The sequence below is a fragment of the Diorhabda sublineata genome, chromosome 6, assembly GCF_026230105.1.
Source record: "Diorhabda sublineata isolate icDioSubl1.1 chromosome 6, icDioSubl1.1, whole genome shotgun sequence".
NCBI lineage: Eukaryota > Metazoa > Arthropoda > Insecta > Coleoptera > Chrysomelidae > Diorhabda > Diorhabda sublineata.
This window is the reverse complement of record NC_079479.1, coordinates 12,385,353-12,399,160: the sequence shown is the minus strand read 5'-3', so window position 1 is coordinate 12,399,160 and position 13,808 is coordinate 12,385,353. Positions and strand designations below refer to the sequence as shown.

Below are 13,808 nucleotides of genomic sequence, written 5' to 3'. Positions count from 1 at the left end.
TTTTTCATCTATTGAATTACTCAACTTTCCTTGCCCCTCTATTTAATATAGTTTTATGTCTTATTAAGGATTTATGTTTTTTAATTGTATTAGGCGATTCACTGCTTTTTAGTATTTCTAGGACCTCACTAAGTACTATGTTAATACGACTCTAAATTTATTTTTTTGTATATTATAGAATAAACTTATGAGAATGAGAAATCACAGTATTAGGGTTCATTTAACAAAAAAAAAATGATTCGTTTAAAGCAATATCATCTAGAACTTTAAATGAATATTTTGCATGAATAAAACAACTTATTAATTAAATTTTTATTGATTTAAATTAGAAAATAATAATCTTTAATAATGAAAAATTACGAGTGTACATGATCAATAATAATCAATAAAGTATCATATAAAAAGAATTTCAAATACTATTAAATTAGGCTCCAGTATAATTTAGAACATAATCTGCAAATGCGTTTTGCTATTATCTAATGTTTTATAAAAGGATTCTTGATAATGTGATCGTACCCATGATATTCAACTTGTTCTACCATATATTTTCTATGTACTCTACAGTCAGTACCACATTTTTGTGATCCGCATTTGGAACATTCGAAGAAACACCCCGCGCAATCTTCATTCAGACAGTCGCACAAATCCACTCCTGTCTGTATGTGTATACCATTTTCATCGTATAAAGCTCCCGATGGTCTGCGTACGTTACTGGGCGGATTGATTTTTCTGTTTAATTTTCTTTTTTCTCTAGTGCTGGTTTCCGGATTGAAATTTGCCATAAACAAATCAGAATTGGCTTTTAATAATTTATTAGCATTTCTGGCTGCTTGTCTTCTAGTTACGTACGTTTGTGAAGCCGGTTGAGAAACTGATTTTCTTGCAGTTCTATTTTCTCTAGAAACGCTCGGATTGTATTCGTCTTCACTACTTTCGGAACTCATTTCCAAATATTAAATTATGAATTTGAGATATTTACAGCATGTTTTTACGTTTTTTTTTCTTTTGTTTAGTTATAACACAAATTTTATTTCATTTCACTTTATTTATTTGGAATACAATACCACAGGTTATGTGTAACATTTTTGCTTGTATAGTACGTTCTTTTATTTAGCACTGTTCGGTACGAATGTCTGAACTGTTATAGTTTTGTGGTTTTAATGATTTGAGAATCAAAATATAACCTCAACTATAAAGTGAACTTGTGATTTAAATTTTATTACGAACGGGGATCATGTTAAGTTTTTTCAAGAAAATATCTAATGATAAAGGAAATTCAGAAAAATCTAAAGAATCAAATAATAATAAAGATGCCGCCGAACTTAAAGATTCCATTTACGGTAAATAATAGAAAAATAAAATTTTCGACGAATTATTCAGGTGTTTTTGTTTTTAAGATTTGATACGTACAATAAAAGATCCGGAAAAACCCAACACTTTAGAACAACTCGAAGTCGTATACGAAGAAGGGATAACGGTAAAATCATAAGCGTTGCTAGAAGTTAAAATACACATTCTGTTGATCATTTTAGGTTAAAAAATCGGTTGTAAGCAATCTAAATGTAGTACGAATTGAGTTTAATCCTACAATCCCACATTGCTCTCTTGCCACATTAATAGGTCTGTGTATCAGGGTTAAAGTTGAAAGATCTATTCCGGATCCTATTAAATTGGATATTTATATTAAAAGTGGGGCACATACAACAGAACATGAAAGTAATCTCATTTAAAACTTGTTCTATTTGCGAATGGATAATGTTTATTTATTGTAGTTAATAAACAAATAAATGACAAAGAAAGAATTGCTGCTGCAATGGAAAATCCTAATTTGAAGGAAATGGTAGAAAATTGTATTCTAGAAGAAGACTGCTAGATTTTTAAAAATATATATGAAAATGTACATAAATGCTGAATCTTTAAGACAGTAATTAATAAGTCGTCAACTATATTCATCAGTGAAAACAAATAAATGTTTATTATTCTTTATTATCTATTAACAAATTTCATATAACTGAAATAAAAACCACAAAAAATCTTATTTTTTGTTTTGTTACTTTCTAAATCTGAGCTCCCATCATTTGTATTTATTATTATCAATTCAATGTCTATCTAGTTCATAGTTTGTAGGCCTTCAGGTAGGCTCGTCGTGCCCCATTTGACCAAAGTCAGATGTCCTTTGAGAAGCTTTTCGAGCGCTTTGGCTTGAACCCTTTGATGTCGTTAGGGTGTGCCAAGGTGTTTAAGGCACTCACAGATAACATGGTCTGCAGTTTCGTCCTCCTCCATGCACCAGCGGCACTCCGGAACGTCCGTGATGCCCATGGTGTAAAGGTGACGTCTGGAGCTGGCAGGAGCAGTTGTTTAATGAGAGACAAGCAGGGTCTGTCTATATGCTCGTCTCATACCAGGCGTCTCCATCCATCTTGCGAGAAGGTTGTTGAGATATGTGATAACAGCACTTTTGGCCACTCCAAGGATGGGTTCTGGGCCCATTGGTGGGTTAGAAATTTAGGATACAGACAAGATACAGCACAGATATGTAGAAAGATTTGGATAGATAGAATTTGAAAAAGTCCTAATTTTAAAACTTTGCGTATGCGAAAATATTGTCAAAAATTTTTCAAATTATGGCAAAAAACATGAATTTTGCATAGCTTGGAGACTCTTAGGACAAAATGTGGCATTACAAACATTAAATAAGCGTAGTGAACTTTTATAGGATACTTTGGGAAGAAAATTTGAAACTGCTAAGAGAAAATCTATTTTATTTTTAAATATATATATATATGTATAGGAGTACAAAAATAATAGCCAACATTTTTATTATAAAAAAATATATATTAAAAATATTTACTTGCATATTAAGATGTTGAAAATTAAATTTTCACAATAAATGCTAGTAAATTTTTCGCACCGTTCAGCATACTTAAAGCTAAAAACTTTTGATTCAAACGACATAGTGTGAATATAGCAAATGCATAGGCTGTATTCATCTCAACATTCCTGGAATACATTCGCATTAAATCTGTTAATTTGAAAACATTTTAGAAAATTGAATATTTTTATTTCAATTACAATTAAACATGAACAGAAAAATATTTCCATTTCATGCTCAATATCAGATTTAACAGCAAATGTTTTCCACACAAGGAAAAAACCAGGATAAATAAACTATATTTATTTATACCAGATGTTCCCTAGTTATGATTTAAAAATTTTAATAACAATGGGGTACAATGTACACTATTCTGAGGAGATCCAAAGAAAATGAAACCAGTCAACTCTTTAGAGCAGAAGTTGAAGCATTTAGATAGTATGAAAGTAATTGTTTTTATCTCTGTCAGAATAAGTTATAGTGGAAAATATTATACATAACAATTTTGTAATTCTCTACTATCATGGTCTATTTGTTTCTTTTGCCATAGGAAATCGAAAAATCATCCGGTTTTAAATTTATTGAGAAAAATTATGTAACACAAAACATTGAACAAACTTTATACCCAGAAAACTAATATGAGAAACTTAATTTTTTACAAATGAAATTTTGTTATAGTTTTTTAAAATCAGTTTAATTTGAACCTAACTAATGATTTCGAAATTTGATATTTTCAAATTTGTATTTAAAAATAGGTGATATTTCAGATGTTATAAAGATAAAAACAAAGAAAATTCACCCTACATCATATTCTAAATTTGTTATTGTTTTAAGCCCGTTAATGGATTTTTCTAGTTACTACTGTAAAAAAAACGAGGGGACCACAAAAATTACCACAAATATATGATTCATTATTCTATGAATGATTTTTAAATTTTTTTTGTTGATCATATAAAAAATGGTGTGATTGTGAGAGATCAAAACTACAGATCATCCAGTATTTTGGAATGGCAGAACGATGTATGAAGTGACAGTAAAAATGAAATCTACTCAATAAAATTTTTGAAATTTCACATTAGCTGCCTAAAATTACTTTACATATTAAGCTGCACGTAATTTCATAAATTACAAACTTGTTTCATAATTAAAAAATATAACTGCCAAAAGAGACAAAAATTTTTTTATTTTAAAATGAAGTAGATTTCAATTTTGTTTATACTGATAAATAAATAGGAAATATTTATAATAAATACTAAATATATATGTATTTATATATTATTATTAAAATAAATGGCGAAGCACAAAGAATATACCCAGTGTATGATAATTTGAGGCTATAAAAACATAATCGAGTCCTTTTATAAGATGTTTCAAAATTTTTTTGGCAAAACTTGAATTTTGAAGTTGGAATAATCATGGATTTAACTTGTCAGAAATTTCAAATTAATTCCAAATATAATGTATTATGTAGTTACTTTTATGTTAAATCATTTACCAATATATTATGAAACAACTCAAAATTAAGTTTTACTAATGAATTTCCCATTAATCCTGAGTCATTGTTAAGTACAGCTAATAACGGGTTTACATAAATATTTCACTAGAAATAAGTACAAAGTTTTTCAATATTTCCGTTTGTATCGAATACGATCATATCGTTCCGGATGTTGTTCTAGAAAAAGATTTTATAAATCACGTTCCAGTCATCATTTGATTTAACGTTACAGGGTGTTTCAATAATAATTCTAATTAAAAATCCGAGTTAAAAAGAGTAAATCTTAGAGTCTACTTGGAGTGAAAGGCACAAATCAATCACTAATTTAAACATTTTTTTAAATCTAAACATTCAAAAAGCAAATAAATATTTTAGCGTCCAATGGCACTAATAAGTTAATTAATAATTCCAAAATAATTTTCAATTTCCATTACAATCAAAAATTAAATTGATAAAAATATTTTAATATCCCCTTAAAGCCGCCCCCGTCTTAATATTTACTAATCTAATTATTTAATATGATAGGACAGTGTTTTCGGTAGATATTTTCAGTCATATTTTTCGATGTATTTGTTAAAATGTTTTATTAGAACAATTTAGGTGAAAATGACATGTATTTCGGGCACATTTACTTTTAAAACTTCTTAAATAACTTATGTCAATGGCGACACGACGTTTTTTTTATTCTGTAAGTAAATGATCGGCTTCGCTTTTTTTTTGTAAATTTCCCGATAACGTAGGATCGTCACTGATACGTTTCCTTTTGAAGAAACCGCATTTATATAAAACGAATATGAGTAGAATGAGAAGTAGCAATCCTACGAATACGGCACCGCCTATTATCAACCAATTCAATTCTGTATCCGCCGAAACTATTGCCGGATACGCGATCGTTTCTGCTGAATATTCGGAAATAGTATCGGAGCTAATGTTGAAAGACCCATCTTCGATTAATACCGTTGCCGTCGATTTTATCACGACCCAATCCAAATTGCTGTAATCTTCAACTAGGGTCGAATTCCAGATACGGGATTGGATGTCTATTTCAGCCTGGTTACCTAGAGAACGATATAAAATAAAGATGTGTGTGTGTGTGTGTGTGTGTGTGTGTGTGGATACGAAGTAAATTGAATTTATTTCAATACCTTTGTTAAGTTTTCTTATCGTACATAATATGTCGATGCATTTTGCACTTCCGGAAAAGCAATCCATAATCACGATTTTTCTTCTTTTCCCACCTTTTTCAGTCACTTCGTACGGGACAATATAGTTCGTACTTCTTTTGCTTCGAGAATGTGATTTGCTCATATTAAGTATTTGTTCGAAATCGCTGGGTAGCATTAAATTTTCCGGTTCGTCCGGTTCGAATTTTGAGGTATTTAGTTGTAATTCGTTGGGTCTTGCGGTTCCTAGCGGAGCGCAGAAACCGTCGACTCCGTACAATTTCGCATTATTTTCGAGATACAGAAGCCATTTACCGGGTCTATCTGGATAATCCGGACCTGGCGATACTTGTAAAGGCCATTTTATGAAAACCTAAAAAAAAAAGAATAAATAAACGAACGAAAGAAAAATTTCAATATTTTTAGAGGCTTATTCAGTAGCGCCCAATTTAATTTCTGGTCTAATCCTATTTTACCTGTACTATACTGAAAAGTTCTAATTGTTTTCTTTTATTACAGGTAAGTCGACATTTTGAATTAGTAAGTCCAGTTTGATACATTTAAAATAGAAATTAAACTGTCAAATATATTGAAAGTACGTCTTCCATGATATTTCAGTTATTAAAATAAAAAATTATCTAATACAACACGCAGACATCATCCTTAAACCGTTTATTAAACAAATATATGATTAACAAGGTCGTAATTAACGTTTAATTACATTATTTTTATCACGAATAATTTAAAAGTGCTGCTAAAAAATTATTTACATTCCTGAGTGTACAAACCAGGGCCGTATTAAGATTTATAAGGCCCGGGGCTAAAATAATGAAGGGGCCCCCTTAAGGAATTCGGAAACCCGGAAAAATTCATAAAATAGTATCAATACGTTAGATTTGTGGTATCAACACATGAAAAAATACAGAATGATTTCCAAATGATGGGTCCCTCTTGGACCTGGGGCCCGGGGCTATAGCCCCCCCAAGCCGCTAGCTTAATCCTGCCCTGGTACGAACTTTTCTTTTTATATATATAACGATTCTAATTACTTCGAATTTTTATCAGTCAGTATATATTTTAATCGTTGCATGTTAAATAATCAAACTTTAAATTATGTTGCGATTTTATTTTAACAAATTTCAGTTAAAATGATTCATCAATTTACGTCGTATCTGTTTTAAATCTTAAGAGCACGAATTCAAGTAAATTCGTGATTTCATTATTTTTATAATAAAATAAGAGAATGATTCACTTGAAAACATACTATGTGTTCAGATAAAAAAATCCGATATTGTACGTTAAGCATCGTTTTAAACTCGACCGACAAAAACAAATTTTCCAGTGTTAAATTTTTTGGCGATTTATCAATATTTCTCTCATTTCTAGATCACTTTATTTTTGTTTGCACGCGACATTTTTTCACAAAAATTTTTAAATAAAAACATACAGAATGTCCATTGGCCTACACGATTTTTAGTTAAAAAAATTATATTTTTATTGTTGATACCTTTCAAAAACATTCATAACTCGTTATCACTTTTCAATGTGTTCTTTAGATAACACCCAATAAGTCGTGTGATTATTAATCGATGAAATCTCCTATAACAGCAATACAATCATTTGTAGAAGGATTTGTCATTTGCCTCAAAATAGGCATCAGTTTCAACAATTTGAACAGCCAGTTTTGGACTTTAGATTGGATTAGGAAACAATTCGAAGTATAATTCGATCAATTTAACCATCGACTTGTGAAATCGAAACGTCTGACATTTGACACAAAGTCTTTTGAAAGTTGGTACTTCATAAATGTCATATGGATTTGACAGTTACAGCGCCATCTGTATGTCAATCACACGACTTATTGAGTGATGTACTTTTTCTTTACCATCTAGTAATTTTTTTGGAGTTATTAAAATCACCTGTATTTTTGAACAGAAAAATTTTATAGAATGAGTTTGAAAGGAATGATTCGGTATTTTTAAACTACTTTACTTTAATTTATCAATAATAGGTATCAAGTCACATTTTTTAATTAATTGTGTAGCACAATCGATTCCCTCAATTAATAAACGACACGTGCCGGTTCTAAAAATGATTTTTTTTCTAGTTTGGTTAAAATTTTCACAATATCTTGTTGTTTCGAGTATATCGCATTTAGATATCACCACCGGAACACACAATATACCCTAAATTATCGTCTACAGACAGTATCTCTTTATATTTAGAAAGATAAAGAAAATATGTAAATAAAAAGCAGATAATAATACATTAAGAAAGCCCTTTTCGGAAACTACGACCCAGTTTTTTTATACATATCATATTCTCAATAATTTCTTTGTTGAAAGAAAATAATACCTTTTGAAAACAGATTAGAATATTTTTAAAAAAAATTAATGTATTTTCAATGATAAAACCGTATTTATTCAAATATTATACAGTAACGGATATTTTTTTAATTAAAAATAGGAATTTCAATGTAAAAACTTTTTCCAGTAAGCACCCTATTTATTAAAATCGAAATCGATCAGTATCAAAACAAAGATTTTCGTGATTTCAAAGTACAAATCATGAAAAAAAAAATATCAAAACAGAAGTAAAACATTTTTTTTAAACATATTCTACAGGGGGCGATAAAAAGTAATCGGAAAGTTATTGACAAAATGGAAGGTACTTGATATGATATAAAATGATATAAATTTGCAGTTTTTATTTTTTGGAAATTAGAGCTTATATGAGTACAAAAAAAAGAAATGTTACCTTTACATCTGCCAAATCCCATTGTCCGTTATTATCAATTTGGTATTTGTGAATAACTTTAGCGCCGATATCATCCAAATATTTAACCGCCGATTCTCCAATCACTTTTCCACCATAAAACAAATTCGAGGACGCCTTGCCAGTTATCTGGAACTTTGCTATTTTCATTAAAACCGCAACCAACGTCTCTGACGTATGTTTAGATAATTCCTTGGACGTAGAATTGACGAACATATTTAATTGCAATTTCGGATCTTTGATATCCCTCGATATTTCGAAACGCAATTTGAGGTTAATTTTCGTATTTTTTTGTAAGGGATTGCCTATATTACAAATTACCAAGGTTTCGTTATTAAACAAACATTTGATGCCGTCCGATACGTTACGGTCGTTTTTCAACGTTACGTAACTTATAGTTTTGGGATGTACGACGAAAAGTTTGGCTTCGTATGCGGATTCGCCGCTATTAGAAACGTTTACTTCCAAAACGAAATCTTCGTTTATGATTTGCACTTTATAAGCTCCGGTTTCGTCCAAATCCAAATCGGTACTCGCCGTTAACGTCAAATTACTTTCGCAAATATCGTCGGAGCCGCATTCTTTTTGAAAACTAGCCCTAATTATTTTAACGGAAGTTTTATTCAAGATCGGCGTGTGGTAGGTGTTATTTTCTAAAGTATAATTCACTCTAAATTCGATAGGTGTCAATATATCGCTTACGCCGTCTTTTAAATTGACCGTTTCTTCTTGACAGTATAATTTTGAATATCCGCTAACCGGTACAACTGCCGATTTATACGGTGATCGTTTATCATGATGTAATTCATCGACGAACCAAATTCTATTGACGATTTTCTTTTCTTCAGCTATATTGTAAATTACGTCGAACTTGGCGTCTTTTTTAATATCTCCTATAACCTTAAAACAAGTTTTAAACGAGAAACACGTATGGTTATTGTCGGGTATGTTGTGGCAACCTTTTTTCGAAGCATTTATATTCAATAATTCCGTGCTTTCCACTGTTATTTTGATATCTATAATTGGTCTGGCTTTAAATAAAAGTACCCTGTCGGATTCGAACGCTCCCACTAATAAATCGGGATAACCGTTATTATCCATATCGAGACCGCCGCTCAAAGAATATCCCAGTGCTCTTATATTTTTTTCTCTAATTATTTGTGAAGGTTCGTTACTTAAACCATTAGCTGAACCCAAATATATATAAACGGCTCCGTAATCGTTCTCGTAAGGGGCTCCTATGGCGACGTCTTTGTAACCGTCTTTATTTATGTCACCCAACGAGGTCATCGCGAATCCGAATCTAGATTCTAATTTTCCATACAATACGTTATCATAATGACAGTGGTTGTCGTCAACACAATTTCTTATATTGTAATAAATATATACTGCTCCACCTTTTTCTTCACTGCTATAATAAAAGGGGGCGCCTACTAATAAATCGTCGTAACCGTCGTTGTTAACATCGACCGCGAGTATTTCGTAACCATAACTAGCCGCGAATTGTTCGCCTGTTAATATTAATGATATATTCAAATCTTCGTTGAGACTGTATTTTTTGAAAAAATACACCTGTCCGACCATTTTAGACCTAGGTGCTCCGGCTATGTAAGTATATTCAGTTTTGCTGAAAAAATGCCCTCCGCCGACGCTCATGCCCAAATAACTGTAAAAAAATTGTATTTCAACAATTTTGACGTCTCATACCATAATTATTTACTTCTAAGATCATATCTTGAATTTTCCTTATAACGTAAAGAATGGTACATTATCCCCACAACCCCCCTTTCAAAAACAATCAACTCTACCAATATTTCTATTTTCTTATTATTTTCAATTTTAAAATGAATTTATTCAACCCCACTTAAGAAAAAGACAACAAAGCAATTTTTGCTATAGTAAGCAAGAGTCAAATTCTTTATAAACAAATTAAGTTTCCAATTTTACTTTTTTTGTTTACAAAAATGTATATATCGACTTGACCTACTTTCAAACAATTACACATTTACCTGTATTTATCAATTATATCAATGTCTCCAAACGGCCCGTGATATGTAGTCTTGTCTCTATTGAGGTATTCTCCAACAACAATCTGTCCAAAGACAGTACCTCTCCAAGTATAAGGACCGGGAGCACCTAACAAAGCAAACTCATCCCCAACAAATGATGCACTAGTACCTACTTGGCAAAATCCAAACTGCTGATGGAGTTTTTCCATAGGTCTACCTTTACATAATAACAAACTCTCATAGGTATTCAGATCTTTATCTAAAAGGTAGCAGAGACCTTGACCATAATGAAATTCTTCTAAATTTTCACTTTTTATATATCTGTGTGCACAAACTATTACAATACCACCGGGTTTTTGCGATTTGACGGTGACTCCTAACCATTGCCCTTCTTTAATTTCATTAGCTTCGTGAGGTTTTAAAACTGAGGAATCTGTTTCTGTATCGTCGTAATCGAAATCGGCAAATCTTTTACCATCTGTTTCTACTTGAATGCAGTCATCGTCATAATTAGAAATTGGACACTTGAATAAAGCTCCGGATTGATTCGTGTATGGTTGCAAATTTTTTCCGAGGGGTGCTCCTACAAGTATCCAAAATTCATTATCCGACTGGTTGCTCGGTAAATTTAGGGTGCTGTGTTGGGCAACGCTGAAACCAAAGTAAGAACCTTTTTGGTCTTCGGGAGCTTTTTTAACTAGCGGATCCCTATCTTCAAAATTAAAACACGAAATATATTCACTGCAGAAAATTAAAGTTAAAATTAAAGTTCCTCGTGTAATAAACATTTTCGATTTTTTTTTTCAATTCACGAATAATGAAATATTAACAAATTAAAGTCACAGGTGGTAATGCACATCCATATTACATACAAAATCTAAATTAAAAAATAAACTGAAAAACATTCATGATCTCGTACTCGAGATCTTGAGAAAACAACGTTTTTCAATCTACTCCCAAGAAATGTCACTGTCAGTTCAAGTAAAAAAGTGCGCTCTACCTCTATGAAATGTTACTGTCAAATCAAGTAAAAAATTGTACTTTTCCTCTATGAAATGTCACTCCTCAATTCGAGTAAAAAAGTGCGCTTCTCTATGAAATATCACTGTCAGTTCGAGTAAAAAAGTGCGCTGTTCTTCTATGATCTGAAGTGCATTGTGTATTCCGAAATTTTTTAATTTGAAATTTATTCTTTTATCAAAAATCAATAAAACTATTTTGATGTGTAATTACGTCTTATCCGGATATTATTATATATTAAAATAGTATTTTGAACATTTCCAAATAAATGATGACAACGAAATTGTTTGACATTTTACGTTAACTCTATGGTCCAATCATCACACTAACGCAGCTTTTTGCGGATATATCAGTAGATCCGATCAGTTTCATTTCAATGACATTTATGACAGACAGTGATCAAACGAACTTGAGTGTGTGTCTATTCATGTTACCTTTAGGTACATTGATTTCACAAGTGAATATAAAATTGTTTGTACTAGTTTGATACATTTTTTTCATAGTGCATTTCCTTAGCAGTGACTAAGAAATACACCATATTGTTATAATGGATAGAAAATCGAAACCCCCGAAGGAAAAGCGAAGGTTAGTGCATTGTTATTTTCACATGCCTAATTAAGGGCTGTTATGAAATTTCATTTACGGTTATAAATGGTCCGTCCTTATAATTAAGTTAATAGTGAAGGCACGTTAATTTGTTTAATTCAATCAAAACTTCCTATAATAATGAACAGATTTTCTAATACTTACATATTATTAAAAACATGATTGATTCGATTTATTATCACACCGTTATTTTCAATTTTAATAACAATTTAATCCCTAATTTAAAATATTCAGATTATTTCAAATAATGTAGGTGATGAAAGTATGCGTTTCAAAAGTAATACGTAAGCACATCATAGATACAAAAATTTAATTCAGATTATGTATAATGTAATTTAATATATTTGGAAAGTTATTTTTGATCTCCATCAACTTTCGAAAATATTTTTCGATATTTTAGGAATTGAAAGAGAGAATTTTACCATATGGTTTATACACTGGTGTATATCTCTTATAAAACTAGATCATTGGAACATTTTTTTATATTTTATACTTTATTAAATAGTGCTTGAAGTAATATTGTACTAAAAACACTCAACTATCGAATAGAAGAGTTCATTGAACTATTCAATTGAATTTTTCAATTGTTTTTAAAACAATTTTTATATAAATTCGGCAGTACGTCTGTAAAAGAAAATTGATGGAAAATCTTATACATACATAACTATGAAAAGACTTATTTCGTTTTTGGATATTTTTTATACACTTTATAAATTTTTTAAACATTACTTAATAACTTGAAACAACTCTATATACGTAATCTTTAATATCATATTAGCAGCTTATCGCTAATTTCTTTTAAAGCTTGATATTAAATAATGAATAGTGTTGATAGAGATTGAGAGTTTGGTACTTCATTAAAGAGAACTTTCAAATATCTAAAAGTCGTAAGAGGTAAATAGTAGACAAGAAGCTATTTATTTATATTTAAAAGGAATTAGAATACTGTTTGAATATATTGGAAGAGTATCAATAGACATAGGAAAATTGGAAAGAAGTGATTGAAAGAAAAACAGAACTGATAAAGCAAACTGGTTTACTCAAACAGTGTTTGTTTGGAAATGCACTCCCAATTGATAAGGAGAATAAACAGTAAGATGGGATTTGAGGAAACTTAAAATTGTAGAATTGTTTTGCTCTTCAGCCACTATGCCTAGAGGATATTTTATGGAAGACTCCGCATCTCATTATTCTCCTTCCAAAATATGTAGATACCTTCCAAAGGGGGCAATTTTGCTGGGGTTTCGCCCCACTTCCCACTACTACTTCGAGGTACCTAAGCCTTTTGATGGAATGGACAGTACATTAGCAGAGTCTGCTGTCTCTATGGTTTACTTACTCTGCTATACCTATTGTCTTAAGATTGACCACTAGTTTAATGTTATTTCTGAACGTTTCTCAAACGATTTTTGAGATATTGCTATGAATCTTTTGGATTATTGGCGTGATTTTGAGGATCTGATTCTTCAGTCATTTGTTCGTTATTTATGAGGCATCTCATGAGGACACAGTAGAACTGATAAAGTAAATTGTTTTATTTAGACAAACAGGACATCATATGTTTGCTTGGAAGTGCATCTCCAATTTGACAAAGCTGGAGGAAATTAATTATTATTGTGAAGAAGTCAATGTCAATTATTGTAGACAAAATAACATCAGATTAGAATAAATAGTTGAAGGATCTTAATTTGGATATTTTGTATGGATAAAATTACTTGGAACTAAAATAAGGATCAGGATGTTCCTAGAATATTTGTTATAAAAATTTTATAAATTCCGATCTATTTTAACTACTTTTGGAACAATTTTTTGATTATTCTAGTAATTTTCCAAATTGATAAAATTCCACTGTTTATGGTTTAGCT

At 30.7% G+C, this 13,808-nt stretch overlaps 4 protein-coding genes across 5 annotated transcripts in view; 2 read left to right on the top strand and 2 right to left on the bottom strand.

Annotated features, from left to right (window-relative positions):
- Nucleotides 1-297: 297 nt before the first annotated feature.
- On the bottom strand, nt 298-1,094 carry LOC130444906 (ARL14 effector protein). Its single transcript, XM_056780270.1, has one exon. The coding sequence runs from the start codon at nt 942-944 to the stop codon at nt 477-479; it is 468 nt and encodes a 155-aa protein (XP_056636248.1). The 5' UTR covers nt 945-1,094; the 3' UTR covers nt 298-476.
- Nucleotides 1,095-1,152: 58 nt separating this feature from the next.
- On the top strand, nt 1,153-2,038 carry LOC130444905 (MIP18 family protein galla-1). Its single transcript, XM_056780269.1, has 4 exons — nt 1,153-1,340; nt 1,398-1,477; nt 1,533-1,716; nt 1,773-2,038. The coding sequence occupies exons 1-4, from the start codon at nt 1,235-1,237 to the stop codon at nt 1,871-1,873; spliced, it is 471 nt and encodes a 156-aa protein (XP_056636247.1). The 5' UTR covers nt 1,153-1,234; the 3' UTR covers nt 1,874-2,038.
- A 2,098-nt stretch (nt 2,039-4,136) lies between these two features.
- Nucleotides 4,137-11,593, bottom strand: LOC130446050 (integrin alpha-PS1-like). 2 transcript variants are annotated; one of them, XM_056782058.1, is made up of 4 exons: nt 10,318-11,593; nt 8,291-9,974; nt 5,516-5,906; nt 4,137-5,428 (listed from the first exon to the last, which is right to left on the bottom strand). In XM_056782058.1, the coding sequence occupies exons 1-4, from the start codon at nt 11,103-11,105 to the stop codon at nt 5,052-5,054; spliced, it is 3,240 nt and encodes a 1,079-aa protein (XP_056638036.1). In that variant the 5' UTR covers nt 11,106-11,593; the 3' UTR covers nt 4,137-5,051. The 2 variants fall into 2 exon arrangements, with proteins under 2 accessions (XP_056638036.1, XP_056638035.1); XM_056782057.1 differs by having other exon boundaries at nt 4,137-5,906.
- A 126-nt stretch (nt 11,594-11,719) lies between these two features.
- The window catches only part of LOC130446046 (hypoxia-inducible factor 1-alpha-like), a 39,422-nt gene continuing 37,333 nt past the window's right edge, over nt 11,720-13,808 (top strand). The window contains exon 1 of the mRNA XM_056782053.1: nt 11,720-11,922. Coding sequence (XP_056638031.1) covers nt 11,885-11,922 — 38 coding nt within the window. The 5' untranslated portion in view covers nt 11,720-11,884. The remainder of the gene's footprint in view (nt 11,923-13,808) is intronic.

Bases quoted from the DNA above. Each gene is read 5' to 3' on its own strand.
- LOC130444906 (XM_056780270.1), bottom strand. From the start codon at position 944: ATGAGTTCCGAAAGTAGTGAAGACGAATACAATCCGAGCGTTTCTAGA.
- LOC130444905 (XM_056780269.1), top strand. From the start codon at position 1,235: ATGTTAAGTTTTTTCAAGAAAATATCTAATGATAAAGGAAATTCAGAA. The intron at 1,478-1,532 runs GTAAAATCATAA...TGATCATTTTAG, and splicing joins TATACGAAGAAGGGATAACG to GTTAAAAAATCGGTTGTAAG. The intron at 1,717-1,772 runs GTAATCTCATTT...TATTTATTGTAG, and splicing joins ACATACAACAGAACATGAAA to TTAATAAACAAATAAATGAC.
- LOC130446050 (XM_056782057.1), bottom strand. From the start codon at position 11,105: ATGTTTATTACACGAGGAACTTTAATTTTAACTTTAATTTTCTGCAGT. The intron at 9,975-10,317 runs GTAAATGTGTAA...ATTTTTTTACAG, and splicing joins GATATAATTGATAAATACAG to TTATTTGGGCATGAGCGTCG. The intron at 5,907-8,290 runs GTAACATTTCTT...TTTTTTTTTTAG, and splicing joins GGGATTTGGCAGATGTAAAG to GTTTTCATAAAATGGCCTTT.